At 40.0% G+C, this 25955-nt stretch overlaps 1 protein-coding gene across 1 annotated transcript in view; it reads left to right on the forward strand.

Annotated features, from left to right (window-relative positions):
• LOC307046351 (threonylcarbamoyladenosine tRNA methylthiotransferase-like) overlaps window positions 1–25955 on the forward strand; it is a gene marked incomplete at its 5' end in the record, with an annotated part of 99072 nt that overhangs the window by 3259 nt on the left and 69858 nt on the right. The window contains one exon of the mRNA XM_079692750.1: window positions 23415–23511. Within this exon, the coding sequence (XP_079548876.1) occupies window positions 23415–23511 (97 nt within the window). The remainder of the gene's footprint in view (window positions 1–23414; window positions 23512–25955) is intronic.

Genomic DNA, 25955 nt, shown 5'->3' on the forward strand with positions numbered 1-25955 from the left:
CCTGTCATAGGGAAATGTTCTACTTTCAAGGGTGAACAATTTCACTTGGCCGACCTCATAAGTGCAATCTCCCTGTCTTTCTGCTCCCATGTCTTTATGTCCGCTTTTCCTTCACTCTTACTGTCATGCCAATTTCTATCCAAAGATTTTTCAATTGAATTGCACAAAATAATAACACACTTCAGGACTTTTGTAAATGTCTTAGTTGATGCCAGAGTTTTTTCTTTGACTGGGAATCACCCAGCTGTAATGCTAATGCAATTAATGCTCTATTCATTGGGAGGGACACGCACACGAACATGCCCTCACACACTTGAACACACGCACACGCACGAGGAAAGTGCAAAAAAGTTTTTTCCTTTCATCACTTGCTGCTTGCATGATGGAGACACAAAATGAGGGGGGTCCGGGCTCAGATCGAATCCAAATGCCCACTTAAGGTCTTTTTCATTCCCTCAATTTTCTTTGGCTTCTCTGCATTTGATAGACAGAGAGACAAAAAGAGAGCAGGAGGCTGGCGTACGGCTGCCTCGCGCTCAGTCACACGCTGGCCGTTATGCCAGCACCTCCTGGTACCACAAACACACACACATTTATAATTCACACACACACACATTTGCACAGACTAGGGGCTCATATATTAGGTCTCAAAAATGTCTTCCTATTTATTAACTTAATGTTTTAAAATGCACAAAACTCTCCATTGTAGGCCACTCAAAAGTGATATATGTCACTTGATATAGTATCTGTTTACTGTTGTGACCCTTAGCTTCCTGGCTTTTATTGTGTTTTTCCCTCCTGTCAAATGTTCTTCATATAAATAAGGATAGGGTGGTGTGTTTATTTGATATGGCTTTCACACTAATAATGTATTAACCTTTAATTCTGTCTACTAAGTTTTACATGTTTGTCTCACCTCTCTGACTCTATCAAGCTGTGCTACGGTGTGGGTCTCAGCTCGCTGTTCTGTCATTAAACATACCGTCTCGCTTTGTCATAGCGCCAAGTTCATATTCTAGTAAACTGGCAATATCCACCTGAAATAATGTAAAGATTTGTCCGATTTACAATTTGTTAACTCTATACCTGTGCAGTCTGGGTTTATGGATACATTTTCTTATTGAGATCTGTGTTTTGAGTACATTTTAAGGATTTCAGGCAGTGTTTTTCTGTTTTCTTAGCTCAGCTTACCAAGGCTCTGTATGTTAAAACACTAGTATGGTACATAATCTAATGCCGTCCCAATTTACTCATGTGTGGGCACATTAGTTTGTAAAACAAGTACTGCAGTGGCATGTGGGACATTATGTAAAACCACCACACACGCATGGTCACAGAAGTAACAATCAGTGTCCTCGCAAATGAGTTGAGGGCTTTAACATGGAAGCACAGGGGCTTTCAGCAGTCTTCCATCATGGTTTGGAGAGACGTGGTGAAAAGGCAGTTTATTACTTCTGGAGAACTGGGACTTAGTTGGCATTCATGCCAAGTGTGTGGGATAAGGAGTGGTATTTGTATGTGTGGGGTTTGTCAGGTGGATAGATGCCCAGGCAGCTTGTAGAGAGATGTGTGTATATGAGTGTGTCGTGTAGTCTCTAGTAGGGTTACCCTCTGAGAGAATGCCAACATAAATGCACATGGAGTGTTTATGTTTTGCGTGTGCGTTGAAAAACGACTCAACAATATTGACTGGTCTTCAAGCTAAAAGCTAAGGTTCACTTTTCAATCCGGACTGTGTGTGTGTCGTTTATCTTTATGTGAGTATAACTAAGCACGCATGAGTTCTGCATAGATTTAAGTTCAGTCTATAATGAACCTAGACATTTGTGTCTTGCCACAATAATTATGCAGTATATCAGAGTCCACTACACTCATTTGTTCAATTATGAATTCATTTCTGCCGTGTTGTAATGTTTCACTGTTGCCCTCAGCATTTGGAAATGAATCTGTCCTGTATATCATTTTGGTTAGCATGCAAGTCTACATATGAGGGTCATTCTTCTTTAGAGTGATGGCATCCTCTGGCCTGCTGTTCACTTCTTCAGCAGGAACACACCCAGTAGCATAAACTGCTAATGGAGCAGCTCCTGAACACTAAAAAGTCAATTAGTATGGATATTTGGGTGTGTGCGTGTGTGTGCGTTTTAAAATGCAGAAATCTATAGCGTAATTCAATGTCAGAGACCTTTTTAAATCAATGAACGCAGAATGCATTAAAGAAACAGTTGCCCAACAGCATGTAATTAAATTGCTATGTTTGTGTGCGTGTGTGTCTTGGATTTCTCCACTTGGCTGTCTCTAGTCATTTGTATGATCAAGGGAATGTATGCTTAACAAATTAGAACCCAACTCGGAGTTGTGTACTTCTGTTTTCACAATTTGCCAATTCCCACATTATATTTACATTCATTTCAATATCATTTAGAAATTCATGAACCAAACCTAAGAAAGGAAAATCATTAATGTTAATTGAAAAGAGTCACAAAACACACAGAACTCTTGGAGCAAGTCCAAATGTATGTGCTGTGCGTATACTGTGTATTTATAACAGATGTGTAGGCTGGCTAATGAATATATAGTATGGCCCACGGCAACAGGACTGTCTTTCCTTTGCTCAGCGTGGTTTTGGCAGAAGTAGTTTTTTAAACGTAGAGCCATAGATTGTGGTCCACTGTTGCCAAAGGGGTTTGTTAAACTGATCTGCTTTACCGTCGGTATATGTCTCATGTCACAGGTTAAAACTAAAGTTTAAGATAAGAGATTTGGTCTGAGTTATGATGTATGTTTTGATAATATCCAATGAGCACAATTTCTTTGTTTATTTAGAGCTATTAGGTGAGCATGATTCTGTATTTTGTGAGCAAATTACTGAGGACAAACAAAACCAAATTCAAAACAATTAAGACAAATCTAGAAACAAAACTTTACATTTTAAAGCCCTTTCCAAACCTTGAATTTAATTGAACCGTAAAGACAAAACTGCTATGAGGTTCTCATTAACAGTTTTCAAATTATTACATACATTAGATATTAATAAGTAAAAGGTGGTAAATATGCAGTATAGCCCATTGCTTCATCTCTTGATTAGTAAGATGTCCACTGATGTTGGGCAAGTGATTTTACGTCATTGATTTCCGCAAAGGTCATTCTTGACAAATAAAATCATTAAAGTGAAAATCCACCCTAAAACCCAAATTAACTTACTGTATGTTATTCCACAGCATTTATTTCAATCAACACGTGTCTTTCAAAAACCTAGCTTTCAGAAGGCCGAGGCCATAGACTGTCAGATGACAGATCTTTGAAATTACAAAAGCTGAGCTGCTCCATTAATAATGGATCAGAGACTGACCTCTGAAACCATGAACACTGCTCACCCACACAAACACATACATATATATTTGTCTAGTTTGTTCTTCCAAGAATCGATCAAAAGTCATACATTGCTTTGTGGTCAAGTGACATGTTTTGTTATTACAGTGCTCATATTGCATGGAGCTGTTTATTTTGGTCTTAAATAATGTTGTTTTAAATGAACCAACACACTGAAAGTGACTCAATGTTTCTTTTTCATCAAGAAATGACAGCCAGTTATAAACAATCTGAAATCTGCAGTGACCTTTAGAGTTGTTTACTAAGGGCAGTTATTTTATGGCATGGATTTGTTGCTGGCGCACACGCACGCACGCGCACGCACACACAGAGCTTCCTTCCTGGGGCTGGTTTTGGTACAAACCAGGGATTGGCATTTAATCTGTCAGTCCTAAAGGGCATTAGCCTACATTTCGGGGTACATGCATACACAGAATAGTCGGAGAAAGAGACAGACTGACAGGAACAGAGGAAAAGTAGACCCACGGACAGAGAGGGGAGGTAAAGAGAGTGCAGCAGAGTTGATTGTGTTGGCCTCAATGAGTCCAGACCTGTATGAGAACCACTACAATGCAGAGTATGTCCCGTACACAACTTTGCTTGTAACATTTCATCTTTATAGTTCTGTATAGTTTTGATGTCGACTGTTCTGGTACTTAATTAAGTGTTTTGTCTATTGTCTAGTGAGAGAATGGTTTGTTTCTTATAAATGAGTCATTCAAATATTTTTGCTTTGTGCACCCTTCTGTCTTCCTTCTGTTTTGTTTGCCAGCACTTTTACAACATAATAGCTTTTACATTGACAAACTGCAGTTCTCTACATGTCACAGTTGAACTGCTTTCCCCTCTGGTAGATAAGAAATCATGTGCATAACACAGACTTTTTCTGTGTTTTATTCTACCTTGTTATGTTCAGTTCTTTGTTTGGTAAGGTAAAATACCTTGAGGCGGCATGTGATTCAGTATGAAGTGAGTAGTCAAAACAAGCATTACTTTCCATTGTTGTCCAATACAACCCTGTCAGATCCGTGATGTATTTATTGTAAAGGCCATAAGACCTGGAGGCTCGACTCTGTGCTCTTTTCAAATGTATTGTTGCCACCATAGAAGTATACCAGTTTTCACTATATGCAACCCTGTCGTTCCCTGTCTCAAACTAAACCTGTCTGTCTGATATTCCTAAATCATTTTTCACATCATATAAAAGTTTGCCTCATTGGCTGCTCCAGATCCAGATATATGCCCGACAGCAACCTTCGGATAAGGTTCTCTTCACCAGAGTGCTGAAAATGTTCTGGAACAATGTTATAACACATCAGCTCCATTAGCATGAACCTATTAAAATGACTTTCAGCAATCCTCAGGTATTTAGTGTTCCAGACTTATCCTTTAAAAAATAATGTACCTGCTGTCAGGCTAGACTAGTGATGACAACAACAGACATTCAGACCCAATTGTGTGCAAGGAACGCTGAAAGTGAACTAACAGTCTTACCTTTTGAAAGCTCGCAATCAGAAAAGGTTAGGGCAAAGCAGGCATCAGGAGGGATGAATGTAAAGTGCTGAGAGGCTAATAATGTTTACAACCCTGTAACTAATCGACTTCTACTTTTATCAGCTTCTTTCGGCTTTAAAAGATCAGGTATTATGTTCTCATTTCCAAAGCTGGTTTACAGTGTATACAGCTCTATTAGTGGAATGTCAAGTCTGAGGTTGTTTTGATATTATCTAGTAAATATTGGGTAAAAAAACACAAGATAGTGTAAACAACTTCTTGTTGTATGAATGTGTCTGTTGTTAACAACACACACAAGCTCACACAGAAACAGATGAAAACCATAGAGATCCTATTAGTTAAGCCCAGCTGCCGACTCCCCCCTATTTATAAATATGCCTTGAAGAAATGCACAGTACAGTACACGATCAGTTGTGATTATTTCAGACAGTTCTGTGTACAAGCCATAGTCTGGCCATCTGTAGTTTTCTTCGATGTAAGTTTTTAGTAATGTCTGTCTACCATTCTATATTACATTTGTATGTGCATTTTGATGTTTACATTCAGTATATATGGAGAATACTGTTTGTGTGTGGTGTGGGTCTGTGTGTGTCGGTGCTTGTATGCTGAATCCTCCTCACAAACAACTTGTCACATCCATTCTACTGAGTGGGTTTGAGTGCAGGTCTCAGCACAGTATGTGGCCCTGGAATCCAAGTCTCGTGCACCCGTCGGTATGTTGCTGAAACGCGGGGCGCTTTTCCCTCCATCCTACCCAATCTCGTTAAACGTGACTTATCTCTGAATTCTGCCCCTGTCCATTTACTGTCCACAGTATGTATATGCTTGTCTGTAGACCACTATGTGCACCTTGTTTTCCCACTATTTGTATAAAACATCCATACATACGTTGAAAATGAAACCCTTATATGTTATTTCTCTAAGAAGTGGAGAGAGCAAACACACATTGCATTCCCACATTTTCTTATCCTCCAAGATTAGTTTGCATGTGCTTTTTTGTACTAAAACATTGAACTTATTTAGGGCTTGCTATTAACATTCATTACCTTCAATTTTAATTGACAAGAAATTAACAAGAAAAATACTTGTTTATTTATCTGCTCAGGGTCTGGTTCAAGTCTTTTTATATATTATATATATTTGCCCGTTTTACAATTAACAATGCTGACAGTAAGATAAAGGATTCCCTAATAAAACAATGTATAGGTTTGTCAAAATGACCCCTCTCGATCATCACTTGAACCCACAAGTAGTGTGCAGTGATCTCTGTATCCGACCATATCCTCGGCCTGTATTTTTTCATTTGACTCTTTTTCCGGACAGGGGGTAGAATGTGAGCATGCATCCACGAAGAAACTATAACAAAAAGGGAGACAGAGCGTAGACAAAAACACAACAAATACCAAGGTGAAAAAACAATCGCACAAAGCTCATTAAAAATGAAAGTGAATCTGTTGACACCGACTAACCCCCTTGGTTCGGGAGCATGCACTTCTGGTTGCGGTGAGTCAGCGAGCCAACTCTGATTGTTGTGTTTACAACTGATCAAATCCTACTCATTCTGTCTTAAAGCTTTCTTCCCATTTCGAGGAAAGTTGTAAGCCTGCAGGAAAAATACTCATGTTCTTCAGTGTCCTTATTGTGTTGTGTTACTCTCAGGGATGTGTGTGCATGAGTGGTCCCTTTCATTAAAAGCCTGTCACTTAGTTGCTGTTCTTATAAAATCTTCCTGGACCACAATAACAAACTCCAGCCTCTATGCGTTCAGACGCCAAGTACAATTTTGCATTTTAAAAAAGTGATTTAATTTAAGTTCCTCATTTAGTATAGTTATTATTCAAATGGGGAATTCAAGAGGACTCACTGGTCCTGTTGGTCATTTCAACTTCTATACTTCTATAGGAATGTGACTGAGATAAGGGTAATAAGTAAAACATATTATATAAACAGGAAACGTAGAAAAGAAAGGTCATCACCTTATGAGTCGCACTCCATGTAGTGTCTCAATTTGTTATTTAAAGAGAGGGTCAATCATATTTAAATGAAAGCCAAATCGTAGACATACGTTTTCTACCGAGGGGTTTCATACTGCGGTTTCAGATTAAGGCTTTAATCATTTGTGGAAGGATGAGTCTGGAAATGGGACCAGCCATTTATGATTGACTTTGTAAGAGAAACAGTGAAAGTGTTTGTCGTGTAGAAAAGGAACATATCCCTGATTATCCTGGCTGGAAGAGGTTTGTAGATGATGGAAACATGTGGTTATGTTCATGTTATGTTATAACTCTGTTGTACATAATAATTGTATGGGTTGTATTATTGTTAAGATTACACCTTTCTGTCTTAATTTAAATGTATACATTCAAGAGTGACAGCAAACACATCATAGCAGTGTGTGTATCAACCCACTACGATAGCAGAGGATTACCAGTTTTTCATCTTAACTGATTTCCCTCCGCATCAGTCTCCATGTTTGAGCTTCAGAGAAATGAAGGGTTGCTAAGTGTCCCAGTAGGGGGTTTGTCGGACTTGTCACGCAATCCTCACACTTCTCGAGAAAATACTGATGTCTTAATTAGAGATGAGGATGACAAAGACACTTGGATTGAACAGCTGAGAACGATTTGCAGAAGCTTTACATTTCAGACAGTAACCATAGAATACTCGAGTAATGATTCCAGACTAATTTATATATGAGTTATTTAGCATAAACTCATATCTCCATAGTGTACGTGTTAAAGGGAAGACCCCTCACCATGACACTAGAAAGACCCTAGCCCCTGGATTTCAGCTATCCATCTTCAGAGTAAATGGATGCAAATGGAATCAGTAAAACCTCAAATTCAGATGAACTAGTTGTAAATAATATAATTGGAAAGATTAAACTAGGAGGCCTGCAGATAACAATTTATAAACAAAACTAACACAGTCTGTCATACATAACCTTCAGGCTGTTAATTAGAAAATATGTCATGAATGCCATCACAGCTTCTTTGACTCTCCGTCAATAAGCCTGTTGCAAAGATCCATGCTTCTCCGACAAGATGACTCGTTTCACTGCAATGCATTATACCCACGGGCAGCTAGATCACACCAATGTCCTATTAGGCATCAGTGACGGACTAGGAATGCATGTGTGTTTTACAATGTTAACAAGGAAGAAGCTGGGGGATTTATGACAGGGGTACAAGGACAAGAAAGAGTCAAGCAGCAGGGCAGGAGTGCAAGATTCAGAGACAAAGTCAGCCGTCAACTGTAATAAATGAACAAAAGGTGAAATATTTGAAGATCTCTTTTGTCTCTGCAGGAAGCTGAAAAAACAACGTGATCATTTGGCCAATATATTTTATTTTTCTTGTGAGAGAGCTGAATATTAGAGAGTGATGTTGGTGGTAATGCTCATGAGTCATGTTGTTTGATACATCTACAATTTGTCTTGTTGAAGAGGTCAAAGGTCACTTAAAAGGTTTGGGAGGTCATGCTCTCCTCAGCTGGTGATGAATCACCCGGCTGTGCCTATGATGCTTTGCTCTTAATTGTGTGTGTGTGTGTGTGTGTGTGTTTTTGATACTCCTTGATCATACTTAGGGTATAGTCCATACTCTATGTCATCATCTGTGTTTGAAGTCCTACAGTGTGTTTGCTTGGCAACATTGTGTATATAGCGATGACTTAGTGTATTTACTTTATTTGCTGTTGTTGAAATTTAAAACCCCCCCCCCAAAAAACACAAGAGTGAGTTTCGGTTCATGGGGCTTAGATAATATAAGCCAAAGAAAGTGGGTGTTCCCGATCAATAACACGTAATGCTCCATTTGGTAAAAAGTTATTTCCCTTGATACCACCTGCACGTGTGCTTGTGCGATTATTTGAGTATGTTTTTGCCTTCAGGCATGTGGGAGGCCAGATCGTATCCTCCCAGGACCCCTCCTGCCACTGTTGTGACAGGAGAGAAATGAAGACAAACACACACATCCACACTTGGGCTTGATTAAATTCACACATTTCTACCTCATTGCTTTAACACCGGCTTCACTCATTCCTTTACTCTCACTGCTTGGCCTTTTACCATTAGCATGTTACCTTTTCTCATTGGCTAATTTCTTGATTACCTCTTCCATTTTTGTGTGCGTAGGTTTTGGGTGCAGGGAGAAAAAACCAACCAGTTATTGGTAATATTTTCTGTTGATTTTAAGATGGTTCTTCTGTTTTACATAAATAACCATTGCATCAAAGTCCTGCTATATTCAAGCCCTTGTAAGCAGTGAGATAGCACAGTAGCCGTACTTTGGCAGGCAGACAAAAAAAAGTCGACATCCACCTTATTAATTGTATGGAATAGAAGAAACCCAATTTAGAGTGCTAATAGAGGGCAAAAGCAGGATATGATTGGAAGATTGAATCAAGATGAATCAGAGATACTCAGAGAGCACATGGAGATTGAAGGATGATGGGAGCAAACTGGAAGTGAAGAGTTGTCAGGGTCAGTTATGGTCAGGCCTGCACAATGAATCACAGGTAATAGTATATCAAACATTTAATAATTAGGCAGTGTAAGCCAGTGTTCAATTTGAACCTAAAAGTCCTATTATGGTTTATCAAGCTGCTCCAAGACATGGGCAGTCACAGTATTAATAAAGAAAACCGAACTTTGTCAGTTACTACATAAAGATGAACGCGTTCCACTACTTGTTCTGCTTTGCCTTGCTGAGAAGTATGACAACAATGGAAGAGTTTGTCAATGGGTTGTTGTAAGCAAATCCAAAATGTAAATATTGCAATGTGACATTTCTGGGCTCTAAATACTCCATTCATATTGCGTGTGTAGAAAGACACAGCAATTCTTGCTTTAAGTTTGGTCCTTAATGCAAATCTGATGACCTTGAGGCCTTGGCAACAACAAGTGGCAGTAAAGCACACTGGATTTAATTTGCAGCTACAGAGATAATGTGATGATGGATTAAAAACAATTGCATTGTAAGAAGAAAAGTGAAAAATTAAAAATATGGATAAACTAAAGGAGTGAATGAGGGTAGGGTTATTTTGCTCCCAATTAATAAAAGCAGAGGACCCACCAGAGTCATTTTGATTCCAGTTTAATTGAGTTTAGTTATTTCAAGCAAGTAGCATATTCCTCATTTGAGAGTATTTATGGAGGTAGTGGAGGAGCTAGAGGGTAGAGAGGTGGATGTTGATGTTTTTGCAGGTGCTCTGGCTCCTGCAGGTCATTTCTCTCCCAACAGGGGATGACAGGCTTTCACAAGGTCACACCATTACCCCCTCTCTGTCTATCATCCTCCCTCCCTCACCATTTGTCTCTCCACGTTTGCACCCTCGCCCACTCCAGTGACTCTAGTAACTACCACTACATTTCTTTTGTCTTTGGTTTCACAGTTCACTTCCCTGGACCAATGAGATATTGTTGTATGCTTTTATGTGTTTGGCCTTGTCAACACCAACCCCCCTCCCTGCCTCATGTCCAGGTTGTGTCTGGCAAAGCTCAATCAGAATCATACTGGCACCCAAAACTAAAATATTTGTCCAGCATATCATTCAAGTATTTCTAACAAATGCAAACAAACAAAGATTTAACAGCTACAGTTTCAAGGATGTTGAATAATTGTATTACTTGTTGTTTCTCAATAGTAACATCTTTAAAAATGCCTCTAAAACTAAATCACCACTCTTCCTTTAACATCCTTCAGTGTCATGTTGCTACATGGGCCACATGTGTACTGTAAGAGCAGGGATTTAAAGGCTATATGCATAATTCAATGTTATCTGATTCAGAAGAGGACTGTGAAATCACTATTCTGTCTTGCATTGCAACAAAGGGAGAGAAAATCATGGGGGGAGTCAAATAAAAAACTGAGGTTTTCTTTGCTGTTCATTTTTGATTGATCAAAGGACAGCGTTTTGAAGATGGTTGTTAGACATTCAAAAGCTGAAATAATCAGTGGATTATTTAATGTGTAGACAGCATCATGACAACCGCTTGGGTAGTTTAAGCATACTGGTTAAATATATATTTATATATACACTTTTGGAAACAAATCTTAAGACAGTGGGAAAAATTGCAAGAATTTCCATTTCGCAATGGTGGATCATAACTAGGTTGCTAATAGAACTTTAAAATGCAAAAATAAGAAACAGAAGGAAGAGACCAAAAATAGAGATTAGGGAATTGATTGAAAACTGCATTTAAACTCAAACAAGCTGTGAGCCTTCGATCATCTCCTTTCTTAATAAATAAAAGTGTTTTGTTTGGCAAATGTTTGACACAGAATATTTGTAGGCATTTATCCAACATCTGTATTGGTGAATGCTTTGTATTGGGGTCTTAGGGGTTTGACGTTGTTACCAAATGTAGGGAAATGTCACTGTGAGATGTAGCTGATCCGACAGATGGCATATGGAGAGCACTTCAATGACCCTCTGGTCACCTGTACCTGTAGTCGGTCAGTCTCTCAGGCTGTCACACACACACACACACACACACACACACACACACACACACACACACACACACACACACACACACACACACACACACACACACACACACACACACACACACACACACACACACACACACACACACACACACACACACACACACACACACACACACACACACACACACACACACACACACACACACATATATACACACACACACATATACACACACACACATATACACACACACACATATACACACACACACACATATACACACACACACACACACACACACACACACACACACACACACACACCACCCCCCCCTTCCTCTCCTTGTGTGTGTATGTGGGGGGTGATAAAGCCTGAGAGACTACCTGAGGTGTGTGTGTGTGTGTGTGTGTGTGTGTGTGTGTGTGTGTGTGTGTGTGTGTGTGTGTGTGTGTGTGTGTGTGTGTGTGTGTGTGTGTGTGTGTGTGTGTGTGTGTGTGTGTGTGTGTGTGTGTGTGTGTGTGTGTGTGTGTGTGTGTGTGTGTGTGTGTGTGTGTGTGTGTGTGTGTGTGTGTGTGTGAGACATCCAGCATACCAGCTGCCGTGTTCCTATCAGGTGTCTTTAGTTACACACGGAGGGATTTGACACTGAACCAAACCCTGGTACACTGAAACATGATCAGCCTGGATCTGTTCACCAACAGACGCATACACTGTGGGCACAGCAAACGTGGGCACACACACACATTGAATACATGCAAATTCACCATGTAGTCATGCACACACACAAAGGTCGCCAAACACAGAGTTGAAAGCTTTCAACAAGCTGTTTTTACCTAAACATTTATTTATAATGCTCAACTATAAAGAGAAAAGGGTGTGTCTTTGTTCTCCTGAGGAGCACATGTAAGCTTTTGACATTTTCCCTGTTGAGGTGTGGGGGCCATTTCAGCTGGTGTTGGCTAAAGGAGCACCGACCTGAAAATTACTGAGATACTTTATACTAGCTGCAAGTGATAAAAGATGACATTCTCTCCCTCTGAATGAGTGTGCTCATTCTCCATGCACCTTCAGGGTGAAAAGTGACAGCAGATTTATTTGAGAAACTTTACAGTAACACATACACACACTGATAAGGACATAAACACTCTTTCGAAGTCTCTCTCTATGCATGTCACATCCAGACTCTATGTGTTAAAGTATACAGACGTGCTTGATATACATTAAGTCATGCAAGATGACAGTAAGATGTTTTGACCTTTGCATGCCTTATGCTTATACCCCAAGGGGGAATGTTAGAAGCGGTGCACACAGTGGAAGAGAAAGATAGAAGTAGAAATCAGATGACATCATGAAGAGTCGGTCATTGAAAGAAGAAAGATGCGGAGGAAAAAGTGAAAGTAAAACTAATGTTTTGAGGATGAACATAAAGAGGTCAGATTCAATGTGAGACGATTGTTGAATCAAACATTGTTATTAAGAACAATCAAAGTGTATTTCATTGAGACATGTACATTTGGATTTGAATATCTTTGTTTGTTGAATATGTGTGTATATATTTTAGATTTATATTTATCTGCAGTATCACTGTGTATATGTAGTCATCGGCCTTAAGATGATGATGTCACCAAAGCATCTTCATTAACCATTTTCTGATTTTACTTTAACAGCAGATGGGAGGGATGCTTGCTACTTGCCAAGACGCTATTTCACAAAACTGTATTTAGAGTGACACAAGCCCCAGGCTTACAACTTGGCTATAGGTACATGTATGAGCAAAGAATGATGGATGCACGGAAATGTGCACAACAACATGCCAACCTCTCTAAGGCATGGGGTTGGTGGGCCGTTGCCTTAATATACCCGGGGCAGTCCTTAACCTCTGAGGTGCTGTAAACAAATAGACGGCTGGATATGGAAGGACGGAATATCGCTGTGGGGAATCAGGCCACATGTGGCATATAGGCCTGTGTGCATTCTTTGGCTGCCCCCATTACACTGTGGGTTAGCAGGCAGAGCAGTGATTAAATTGCTGTGTGTGTGTGTGTGTGTGTGTGTGTGTGTGTGTGTGTGTGTGTGTGTGTGTGTGTGTGTGTGTGTGTGTGTGTGTGTGTGTGTGTGTGTGTGTGTGTGTGTGTGTGTGTGTGTGTGTGTGTGTGTGTGTGTGTGTGTGTGTGTGTGTGTGTGTGTGTGTGTGTGTGTGTGTGTGTGTGTGTGTGTCAGGCTGTGAGTTTGTGTCAGATAAAGTTTTGCCATGATCTCTCCCTGTGCCATGAAGGCACATGTGTTGGAAACGATGTATGCATTACAATATAATTGCACTTTATTCAGTGGTTTGCTTAGTATTTATTTAAAGTCAGGAAGCTTTGGAGCTGTAGTTTCTCTTTTACTACCTTTCATCTGGACCTCAATGTGGCTAAGACAGTAGATGAGGGCTCTATCGTCCAAACAAATTCGAGGCGTTTATGTGTTTGATGAAACACATGAACATGTCATTAATGTGACTTGTGTACTAAAATGTAACATTTTATGTGTGTTGTAGCCCACAGAACCTGGATCTTTATTCAACATGATCTTTACTGATTGAAAGTGTGAAATGGGGAGAAGGAGAGAGATGTAATAAATGCAGTCCAACAAAAGAGACTGAGGCAGCTCTATTCATCCCTAACGAGAAAAATATTCACCATCTCTTTAACAAGCCAAATGTATTTTGAAAATCACCTCCTCATTCTGTAAAGCCTTTTTTCTTCCAACAATTCGCCCCCCTTCCCCTCTCTAATCTAATGAACCTTGCCTTGAACCTTCCTTTTAATTGGTGTCGACTCAGATGAGAAGAGTACGCGTGGAGGGAAAAGAAAATCATTTTTTAAGCATTCTATAAATATTTTTTTACCAACGGGGGGGGGGGGGGGGGGGTCCTGCATAGCAATTTAATCAGACAGTTGTACATGCTGCATCCTTGGGTTTTAAAGGAATATTATTTAGAATAAATAAGGCACTGTGGTTAGAGGCCTTTTAGAAGGACTGATGAGCCACTGTAGAGCCACTTCAGGCTGTGCAGGGGAGAAGACATCAGCCAGGGAAATGAACAGGCTTAATAGATGCTTAGACTTTTTAGCTCTATAATGAGCCTCCCCTAATACGCTCATCCACTCACATATCTGCTTTCAAATGCATGCTCACATAGCAAAAACAACTCACAGTGCACCTCCTCACATTAACATAGATGTGTTATAATATATATGCAATACACATATGCTCAAAGGGACACACATTTAGTAAGTACCTTAAAAGGCCGCACAATAGTTTTTTTAAGATTCAAATTGAAATATCTCACAACTTTATTTTGTATTTTTTCTTCATACATTTTGGCTTTTTATCAACTGGACACAGTAGGGGCCTTTATTAAAGCTGTGATAGCAAAGGAGAGCGGATCAGAATGAGGTTGCAATCTGTTGAAAATGAGAGATGGAAATAAAAAGTGAAATATTATGAGGAAGCTTACAGTATCTCCAGTCCAGATGTTGATCTCATGTTTCACCACAGGTTGTGCTAAAGACTGTGGTTCTGCTTACATTTAGCCATATTGTACTTGGTTAAATAGGTATGTCACGATACACTGGCTTTCTTCAGATACATATTCCAGCAATTGTTTTGCTGTCATGCATTTACATAGCACTATTTAAAAATAATCATGTGCCCTCTGTATTAACATCATATAGAAGTTCACACCAGAGTAAACCGTACAATGATATAGAAGACAAGAAGAAAGAATGTAATGGTACTTGCAAACCTGAATATTTGGTCATTAAGGTTAGTAAAACAGTTTGGTTGACATTTAGGATGGATACACATTTACTTTTTGTTATGATTGAGTACTGCTTTGCAATTCCTCCTTGTTGGTATAAGGTATAATTATATTACATTATTTGATCTTTCTGTTGACTGGGAATAAAACACAAGTTGATTTGAAAGATTGTTGATGCATTCCAGGTCACTGAGCATGTGCCTTTCCACTTTTCCAAACCCTCGCTTGTAATAATTGATGACCTTGAAACCAATCATGATTGTTTATGCTTGGACTAATTTTGTGTTTATTCATTCAACCAAGAATGTCCTTTCACCTCTGTCATCCTAGCAAGGATTTCCCACTTCCACCTCTGGATCAAAGCAATTGTACAGATGCATACAAATATATAGACATAGAGTGCACATGCACATATGCACATACATCTTGTAACCACACAGGCAGAAAAATGCATGAACACTTGTACAGTTTCATATTGATTCACACGGAGGCGAAAGGCCTCGTGGGGAGTGGCTCTGAATGATAAATGCCTGTGTGTGCCCTGTGACCTGCCTGTTTAGTGTTACACTAAAGCTGCCACACTGACACACAACGGCCCAATGCCTTTCCCAGAGACAAGCTGAGTGTGTGCCTTCAACCGTTGACATTAAAATAGAATAGAAAACTCAAAGAACCTCACTTAGGTGGTTTGTTTGTTGCACGAAACCTCTATGATCTACATCAGTAACTGTCCATTTTTAGAAACATAACCTCCTACTGACATATGTTCTAATAACTAATAATGATTCTTTGTTGAAAATGAACATTTATTCCATATGTTTGTTTGGTATAGCTCAGCAGTTGTCTCTTCACAACAGCCTCAGGCTGCGTGCTTACTCCCGTATCGTTGTCCCATTACAGCCTCTCGTATAGAAAGTAGGCCTTTGCATCAGAAATGGGACTCGTGGGACTCTTCTCGGGATTCAGCTCTGGTGTTCCACTCTTCATGGTTCAGTCAAGTGCTCATCTGTAATGCAATTCCCTGCACATATGTGTGTATGAATGTTTGTATGTGCCTCTGCATTTATCTCTTGTTTTTTCCCCTTTATTACGAACCATTGAAGCGGTGAATACAACTCATTTACAGTAATGAAATATTTATCACACATTCAACTCATTTTTACAAGACAGATGCCATCCATTTCACAGCACCGGGCAGGTGTGTGGGGCCTTTTTTAAAAGGCCATAATGTGAAAGCCTTCCATTTCCTCTGACCTGGCTTTACTAGGCCCATGTTGACAATCGGCCTGGATCCTATCTCTGACATACCCGCAGGCCATGTGAGCTGGTCATAAACTAACCGTGTTATTGGTGTATCGATTGGTCAACAGATTGCCTATATCCTGTAAAACGCAGCTATTACATGAATGCCTTATTAAGACACGTTGGTGATAATTGTGGAAAACAAAAAGCATTTCCATATGGTTGTTTTATCAAGTGGTTTAGGGATATGGTTGTGGTCTGCTAAGTCTTTACAAATGTAGATTGAAAATACTGTCGAGAGGAAATCAGGCCTTTGCAACTTGTCTTGTGCTTGGGCTGCTCAAATCTTTATTGTCTTTCACATCACTTACCACAACTCACTTTTATAGATCCTTCTTTCATGTAATTATCTTGTATTGATCAGATTAGACATCCCATTTCTTCCCATTTGTATTTCTAACCTTGCTCACGCTTTTCTTTTGCTTTCTGCTTTTTTCCTCTTTAAGGTTGTTTTCACCTTTTCAGTGTCTCTTTATGGCCATCAACTCTTGCTTTCCTATAATACCAAAAAACAGCTGTGTGTGTGTGTGTGTGTGTGTGTGTGTGTGTGTGTGTGTGTGTGTGTGTGTGTGTGTGTGTGTGTGTGTGTGTGTGTGTGTGTGTGTGTGTGTGTGTGTGTGTGTGTGTGTGTGTGTGTGTGTGTGTGTGTGTGTGTGTGTGTGTGTGTGTGTGTGTGTGTGTGTGTGTGTCTACGTGTGAGAGAATCCCAGCGGATTCTGCAGCTTTACCTCTCAAACCCCCGCTCTCATCCCTCAATCACAATCCTTCTTCACAGCCTCTGAGCTCTCGTCCTCCCCCTTCATTCCTTTGAGTCCTGTTGTCATCCTTCCTCTTCCTCTCCCCACTTGGAGACGAAGACGTGCTCTTTGGCAGTTTTCTTTTCTTCGTCATTTATACTTATCGCCATCTCTGAATCTCTTGTTTTTCGTATTTTGATCTCTCAAACGTTTTTGACAAATTGTAGTTTCTATGTTTTTGTACAAACCTTTTGACACAGGCACATGAGGTTTTAAGCTAATGCCGAAACATTTACAACGGTATTTTCAAAATATCAAAGTGGATTCATGTGCAATGTTAGATGTAGATAATATAAATATATTTTCTAAAGTAATACAAATTGTCTGCTTTTCATCCATTTCTTTGATTTCCTATCCATATTTTCTCCTCTTACCTTGAAAGCTGAAGGCCAACATATAGTATGATTGATGAGACACCTTTACTGAGTTCTCCCTTAGCTTCACCTGTCATGTTTCTCTGCTCTTCACCCCCTCTAACCATCATCTTTTACCTTTTTACACAAACTTGCATCATTTCCTTCTGTCTCTCCTTTTAACTTGTCTATGAAGATGTTCTTTTGACACTTTCCTGTCAATCACTCTTATATATGTCTCCTGCTTCCTTCTTTCTCCTCAGCTCCTAGTCACCCCTAACAGTTTCATTTAGTTTAGTGTGTCTGCAGTCAGGTCCCACAGGCCCAGAGTAAGCTGCTGTTTTATTTATACTGTTTTATTTATACAGTTTTATTTGATAGTTTTTTGCTAGTACACTTATTCACAGGGGAGTGTAACTGTTTGTTCTCTCCACATTCAGTCAGTCTGAGCTGTCAGTCAGTGACGGACACTTTTCTCTAGCACAGGAAAACAAGCAAATAAATATGAAAAACTGAATAAAACATTACACAATTTAAGTTTACGTTATAGTCCCCCCAATGGATTGAAAGAAACTAAGTACAAGTATGGCATTGGGTTGTTTGTGGAATTCAAATCAGCACAGTGACCAACGTAAACATTGTTAAAGTTTGTGGAAGTGGAAAATATCTGAAGTGGAAGATTAAATACGTTTGGTTTCACTCTCTCACATAATCACACTCAAACACTCTCACGGACCCACCAGCTCACATCTTAATTACTGAGGCTTGATGGGTACTTAACCTTGCCCCTTGCTGCTTATGCAAATGCAGAGAGGTCAGGGATGTGCTGATTGGCTGGCTCGCTGTCAACTCAGCCAGAAAACTGTCGGGAGTGCAGATGTGAAGGTGAGGGAGGAGAAGAGACTGAAGTGGAAGGAAAAGGGAAATATGGGAAAGTAAAAAGAGAGAAAAAGCAGGGATGTAAGGAACGAAAAATAATCTTATACTGTATTGGACTTAAATGCAATTGTCTTGTGTTTGAAACAACATGAGCATTTATTCTAACACATGTTATTGTGTTAATCATGGCACACAACAAAAAACAAGGTGGGCATTTTACACAACCTTTCCTCACTTCTCTTATCAGTATGACCTCATCCTTTAAGCAACATGTTTGCTAAGAAGCATATGGCCAGCTCTGTGTGTGTGTGTGTGTGTGTGTGTGTGTGTGTGTGTGTGTGTGTGTGTGTGTGTGTGTGTGTGTGTGTGTGTGTGTGTGTGTGTGTGTGTGTGTGTGTGTGTGTGTGTGTGTGTGTGTGTGTGTGTGTGTGTGTGTGTGTGTGTGTGTGTGTGTGTGTGTGTGTGTGTGTGTGTGTGTGTGTGTGTGTGTGAGATGAGCTCATCCTCTTCCCCCCTATGTAGTTATCTCTATATGGCTGATGGTGTTTAGCAGCAGGGAGAGTCATTGAGAGGACACACACACACACACACACACACACACACACACACACACACACACACACTTCACAGCTGCTAGCCTATTTGGATGTTGCTCCACCTGACAAAATGTGTGCTTCATTAGATGAGGTTCCAGGTCTTCCTGAAAGGCTCAAAACTTAAAAATACATATAGGGTGTTTTTTCTAGAGGGTGTTTTTTCTATTCTGTTAATTGTTATCATTCATGAGGAAATAGAACAAAAGACCCCTGTGCTCACAACAATGAAATTCCCTTAACTAGAAGCTCCAGTACCTATGAACACAGTGACACAATTCATCAGGACTTGTGCATAACGAAAATAATAACCACTTAATATAAAAATAAGAAATAAAACGGCTTTTTGGGATGTGAAACATTTGTGGCAGTTGCGATCAGCTTGGTGTCTCATTTATATGATGATGTCTCTACTTTTCCCACACAGTGGTGAAAGGCGCTATATAAGACCGCCGTAACCCACAAAGTAATGGCCTCTCTTTCACTTCAAGTTTTGTTCTGAGAAAGTTGAAGAGGCCATTATATAGGTCATGTTATGTAGTGCATCTTAATCACTTGAGTTATTTTAATGTCATATTTACAGCACAGGGCTTCTTCAAGTCAACCTGATCAATTCAGTTGGACATTTAGTCCGGTCTAATTTGACTGATTCACTGTGTCCACTCAGCTGTTAAAAACCAGTGTGTACAGCACTTCTCCCTACTATACATACACAGCACAGAGGTCATGCATGTATGTATGGACCTCTGTTTGCTTTTGCCTCTCTAACCCTTGGTATGTGTATGTACAGTATGTTTGGAGCATGTGGGTGTTCGGACCCTGCGTGTGGGTGCGTGTGTGTGGTCTTGAGGCTATGGAGGGCAGTAACACAGAGTTGACAGGCGGCCGCAGAGATTTAGGTCGAGGTGCCAAGGAAGCCAAGGAAACAAGTGTGTGCACATGCACACACACACACACACACACACACACACACACACACACACACACACACACACACACACACACACACACACACACACACACACACACACACACACACACACACACACACACACACACACACACACACACACACACACACACACACACACCTCGTCCTCAGATCTCGGGGGGCATCTGCTCTGGTCCGGGTCACTGGCATCGTGCGCTCAATCGGGCTCAAAAGTATCGCCACGGCAACGGCATCGCATAATCCCATTCCATCTCATCCCATCCACAAACTGTGTGCGACGTGATTGGCCTGTTCCCCCTGGGGCGCAGAGGCGACGGCTCAGGCGCTGTCTGCTTACTCGCTGTGTCAGCTCCGGCTCTGAGTCTGTGGGCGGGGAGCGAGGAGCGCATTAAAGGAGCGTTTGGCGCTTTTTGGCAAGAGACGGTGTGAATTATGCAGACACACCCCTACTGTGTGTGCAGTGCTGCCAGTGTGAGTCTTTCATGTGTAAAAGTGTGTGGAAGATACGCTACTCTAAGAAGACATTATCCCTTTTTTTGTCTGATTCTTGTTTTACCCAGTTTTAAAAGTTTACATCTTTATCCACTTTTGATTATTTACTAGTATCATCATATGATGCTTTCACATTCCTACCCGCCTCTGTCTGTATGTGAAGTATCTCTAAACACCAGAAAAACAGTCAGGTTGGCATGAACATCATTTGTTTGTTGTAAAAAGTGAATGGGTAAAACCAGTGAATGTGCAATTAAACATTGCATAGCTGATAATGAACAAGCGCTGTTTATCTGAATGTGGTGTTACAACTGTTTATTATGCAGTGAGGGATCATATCCAACAGACTCTCTTCTTTTTTCGTGTTTTGTCTTTTTTGGCATCTTAAGTGATTTGTTGTTACCTTCTCAACACATGTTTGCCAAGAGAGGGTTAGAGTGAGCAGTAAAGATGAGACAATTCACTAAAATAACCCTGAATAATATAAATGGCTCTGAATAATCAACACAATCATTAAACAAACACTATATTTCTGCCTTCATTCATTAAAATGTGAGTTGTCTACTTTCCTTTTCTCTCTCCCTCACTCTGCTCTATCGCACACCTTCTCCACCTCCTCCACCGTCACTATCTCTTTGTTTTTCTGGAGAATACAAACATAGTCTGAATTAAAACACAACTGACAGTTTGCATCCAGTTTCACTGCTCCTCCTCTGTCCTCCTCCCACGATTCCTCCCTCCCTCACAGCCAAACCCCCCCCACCCCTCTTCCATCTCTCCCTTTCTCTCCTGCTCCAGCTGTCAGGAGGCTTCATTATTAAAGATTCATGGCGGAGTCTGGGCAGCTCCTCCAAAAGCTTTTGTCAGACAGACCGAGTGTCTCAAATCTCACTGCCACTAACTGGAGGTGACATACAGACTCACATACACACACACACACACACACACACACACACACACACACACACACACACACACACACACACACACACACACACACACACACACACACACACACACACACACACACACACACACACACACACACACACACACACACACACACACACACACACACACACACACACACACACACTCCTCATTATGGTTTGCTTCACTATTTGATTTATTTTATTGCTCCAGCCCTTTTTAATTCAAGTCATCTTGACAATGGGATTTTTAGTGCTACTTTTATTCCTAATATAATTCCTTATAAAACAGCTCATCAGTGTTAACTCTTTTGCCAATGACAACTTCACGCCGTGCATAACTGTTAATCAATGTTCGACACTGAGCGTTGTGTTATAAATCCCCAGTTTAGGCTTGCTTATGTTTTTTGTCATCAGAAGTAATGGTGACCTATTTTGTCTGACAAAAACAATGTTATTCTTTTCATCTGCTGTCTCTCTCATGTTTCACAGAATGTTTCATCAGACGAGGGCTGCTCTGTTTTCCCATCACACTTATCACAGTACTTTTTTCTGTCTCACCCTTCCACATGCACACGTATGCATATAATCCATTGCAATACGATCAAACATTATGTATCAATTACAGTTCTTGCAGATCTTAGATAAAGGTACATATAATTTGTCTGTGGCTCCAAGGAGATTACGTAGCCAGGAGGGTGTTCTGTGTTAACATTGGCCTTTTTGCTCAACCCTACGTTGGCTGAAATTAACTTTCTATTAACATGTATGGCTGCACTCTTTACCATACAGCTCTTTCATAAACTCCTCTGTCCCTGGCTGAACTTTCTTCACTAAAGTTCAAATATGGCAAGTTCATAGGCACTTGTTAGAATAATTTGACAAAACATCATTAAATTAGCATTTTTGGTCCCCATTAGTATGGCAGTTGTTTTAGTTATTGTTGGCATTTCATGGATGTAATCTACTCCACTATTGTCCCATCTCATAGAAGATGGTAAAGATGACTCCCTACTTGTTATACTATGTGAATTCAAAATAACATGTTGCCAGTCAAATGAGCCTTTCTTACATTAATGCTTCACAACACAGCAAAACACAATACATAGAATGGATTCAATTCTAGAGTTAATCAAATCTACTGTTTATTAATAATTGTGAATGAATAGTTTTCATCTTAAACTAGAAACAAAATCCTGCCATACCTCGGTTTGATGTGTTGGACATGACAAACCCAATTTTCACTATAGGAATTACCCTGAGGTGATTCTCCTCATGGACATTTCAGGAGTGAATAGCCAACATACCACCAGGGAAACCAAAAACGGTTTTCACTGAAGTAGAAAACGTCCACAAGTGTTTAACATGGTGTTCCTTTGTCACACAGACCGTTACTGACAGAAGTATCTGCTTCTCCATGTGCAACCGTAGACTATACCGGCCCTGTGCCTTGGAAAACTGTCAACAATGTGTTCTGCCTCATTTCTTCTTAATACAGCAAATCCAGCCTTTCTTTCCTGATTGACGATGCTTCTTAGGTGTTTTTATATTTGAAACACGATTCACACGTGCGCTCTCATTCACTGTGTGTTTGTACGCGCATGCTTTTCAGCCCCATCAAGCAATTATAACTGTATTAATGGTTTATCCAAATGGGAGTGCCTTTTTATGTGTATCTGTGCTTTAGTGAAGTGGAATACTGCAAATGGGATATGTCACTTTAGAGACGTTATAGTGAAGTTCCTGATTTACATTCACCCACTTGGTTGCAAGGGGAATCCTTTAAAGGAAGCATTGTGCTTGTCATTTACATTGTGCTTGTCTTTTCTTACACTATCATATCATTTTTTACTTGTGTAAATCAAAAAGATTTTGCTGGAAATGTCGCTTTCTTTTTGTGCACAAATGTAAAGTTACCTACTAATATTGATCTCCTTTTCTATGTTTTTCTCTGCCTTTGTTTATACAGAAAAGCCCAGGAACAGCAGAAGAAGGTGGTAGTAGCAGGTTGTGTTCCCCAGGCTCAGCCACGGATGGACTACCTAAAAGGACTCAGCATCATCGGGGTATGTATACGTGTTTGTGTGGGGCTTTGATTCACTTGTATGAAAGAAATAATCTGAGTAATGTGGCTATGCAGCATAAACCGTATGTCTGTTTGTGTGGCCTTTTGTTCTTCCCTATTTGTGTCTAATGGACAACCTTTGAGGAGTACACACACACACACACACACACACACACACACACACACACACACACACACACACACACACACACACACACACACACACACACACACACACACACACACACACACACACACACACACACACACACACGGTTTGACCTGTCATTCACCTGGCTGCCACCCTGCTGTGTCTTTCAATTCTGGCCTTCCTGCCGCTTGTTTGATCAATAGCCCCCCCCAAGAGACACAACTACAAGTACCAGAATGAACATGATGGGAAGTAGAAAAGAAAGAAGGATTTATGAAGGAAGGATAAAGAAAGGTATGAGAGATAGAGGTACACTTACTTTCTTAGTTTAAAGTAAGAAAGTGTCACTCGAGGACAGAGTGCCAGAGGACAAATGTAAGACATAATAAATGACAGCACACCCGTTAAAGGATCCTCCTTCAACTTGTTGATCCTTATATTCTTAGACTCCAACAATTCTTTGGAGCAAATCCTTTAACTGAATGAATCATGGGAACAGTGTCATAAAGACAGCTAATGAGTGGTTACAGCAGTTGGTTATGTTATATTGATCTCCCTATGCTATTGCAGTCCAACTCATTACACTGTGGTGCAGGTATACATTAGTTGTTTGGCAAATTGTGATAGGACAAAGTTTAACACCTCATTTTCGATTGCTGTTTCACCTCAGTAAACACAGGAGGAAAGTGAAAGGATGTGTCAAGATTATTTCTATTTAACCTGTTAAACCCCAAGGTCCCCAGGGGATCTTAATATTTAAGAACCTATTAATGTGTTATACCAGATTAACGGGAATAATCTCAGCTAACTGACGATACAAACCATTTTTACCAAAGCAAAACACAAGTCTCATAAGAAGCATCTAAATGACCCCTGAGCGAAATATGCTAACCTATTACTGCACCGAAAATTACTCCTAGCTCCCTTATTACTTATCCTAGGTGCACATCGTTTAAGATCGCAAGGAGACACAGAATCTAACGGTGCCCCCCTCAACACTGAAAGATACAAACTTGCGACGTTATCAACAAAAACGTACATCAAAACAAGTGGCGCTAGGTAGCCCACAACGCTAACATGGCTTACCTTCGTCTTTTTCTGGTCCAAACTGGTCTTCAATGGCATTAAAACGATAACAACGATGATGTAGTTAATCCATAGGTTAATATCCAATGTGGCTGCGTCCCCTTTGAAATGTTCTGATAATCCATAAGCAATAAAACAGCTTTTGAGTTGCTTTATATCAGAGCAGGGATATTTCTCCCCTCAGCTGCAAGCTAGCATGCGCAGAGACGCCACCTTTTGTTTTTAACATGAGTGTGTGCGGGACGATTTCCCTTGGATTCTATTGGCTCTAACGGTCAGTAAGAGATGTCACATGTCAAAATCGAACAAGGGGGGCCAGAGATATGGAAAATCCACCCAAATGGCCCCAGAAGAGGTTTTTTTTTGCTAAATCTGTCTAAAAAGGTCAAATATCACTTGTTTTGCATCAATCTTGATACAGGGTACTTATTATATGTTGTACTTTGGATTCCTAAAGCTTTTAGTCTACTAACCCATCATCCAAGGTTAGTTTTCACTATAAGTACAACATATTTTTGGCACTATAATTTACAGTTTTTTACCATGTTCAATCTGAATTTTCTTTAAAATAAATAACATCTATATTGATTCTGACTTTTCTACATCCAACTCAAAGGTTTATCATTACTTTGAAAAAAAAAGGTTATTAATTTAACCCTTTTAGAAGGGAAGATATGGTCATTTGTTCTGGGAATGTCATTTTCGAGCCTGAAACCTGAAAAACAGGCTCGGGGCCTAAAGTGAAATTCGTTTTCCTCTTCAAATAATTGACTGATGATGTTTGTTGAATAAAGAGTTGTTTTTTCTATCTCCTGGATCCTGCTGATCTTGCTAAATGATCTTGAGTTTCACATCTAATATTTTGCTATGGGCGAATGTAACGTTTTTATTGCTATCTTTCAGTAAAAAAAACATATGAAGTGGTTAAAATGTGCCTTGTAGTTCAACAATGGGTTTTACAAACATATTCTGCCCACACATTAACATTTTAAGAAGACACTAAAGACATATCCTGCATGGCAAAGAAAGCAAACAGTTGGTCAATTAAGAACACATATGGATTCATTGTTTCTTTTCACTCTATCCTCTTAAAGCTCCAAGCTGTGCCTTATAAATCACTGCAGAAAAAAACCTTGATCTTAATTTCACATATTTTCTTCATAAAATACAAACTGCCCTGATGAAAATGGCGATAAATCAAACGGTCC

The sequence above is a fragment of the Notothenia rossii genome (assembly GCF_949606895.1).
Source record: "Notothenia rossii genome assembly, chromosome: 7".
Taxonomy (NCBI): domain Eukaryota; kingdom Metazoa; phylum Chordata; class Actinopteri; order Perciformes; family Nototheniidae; genus Notothenia; species Notothenia rossii.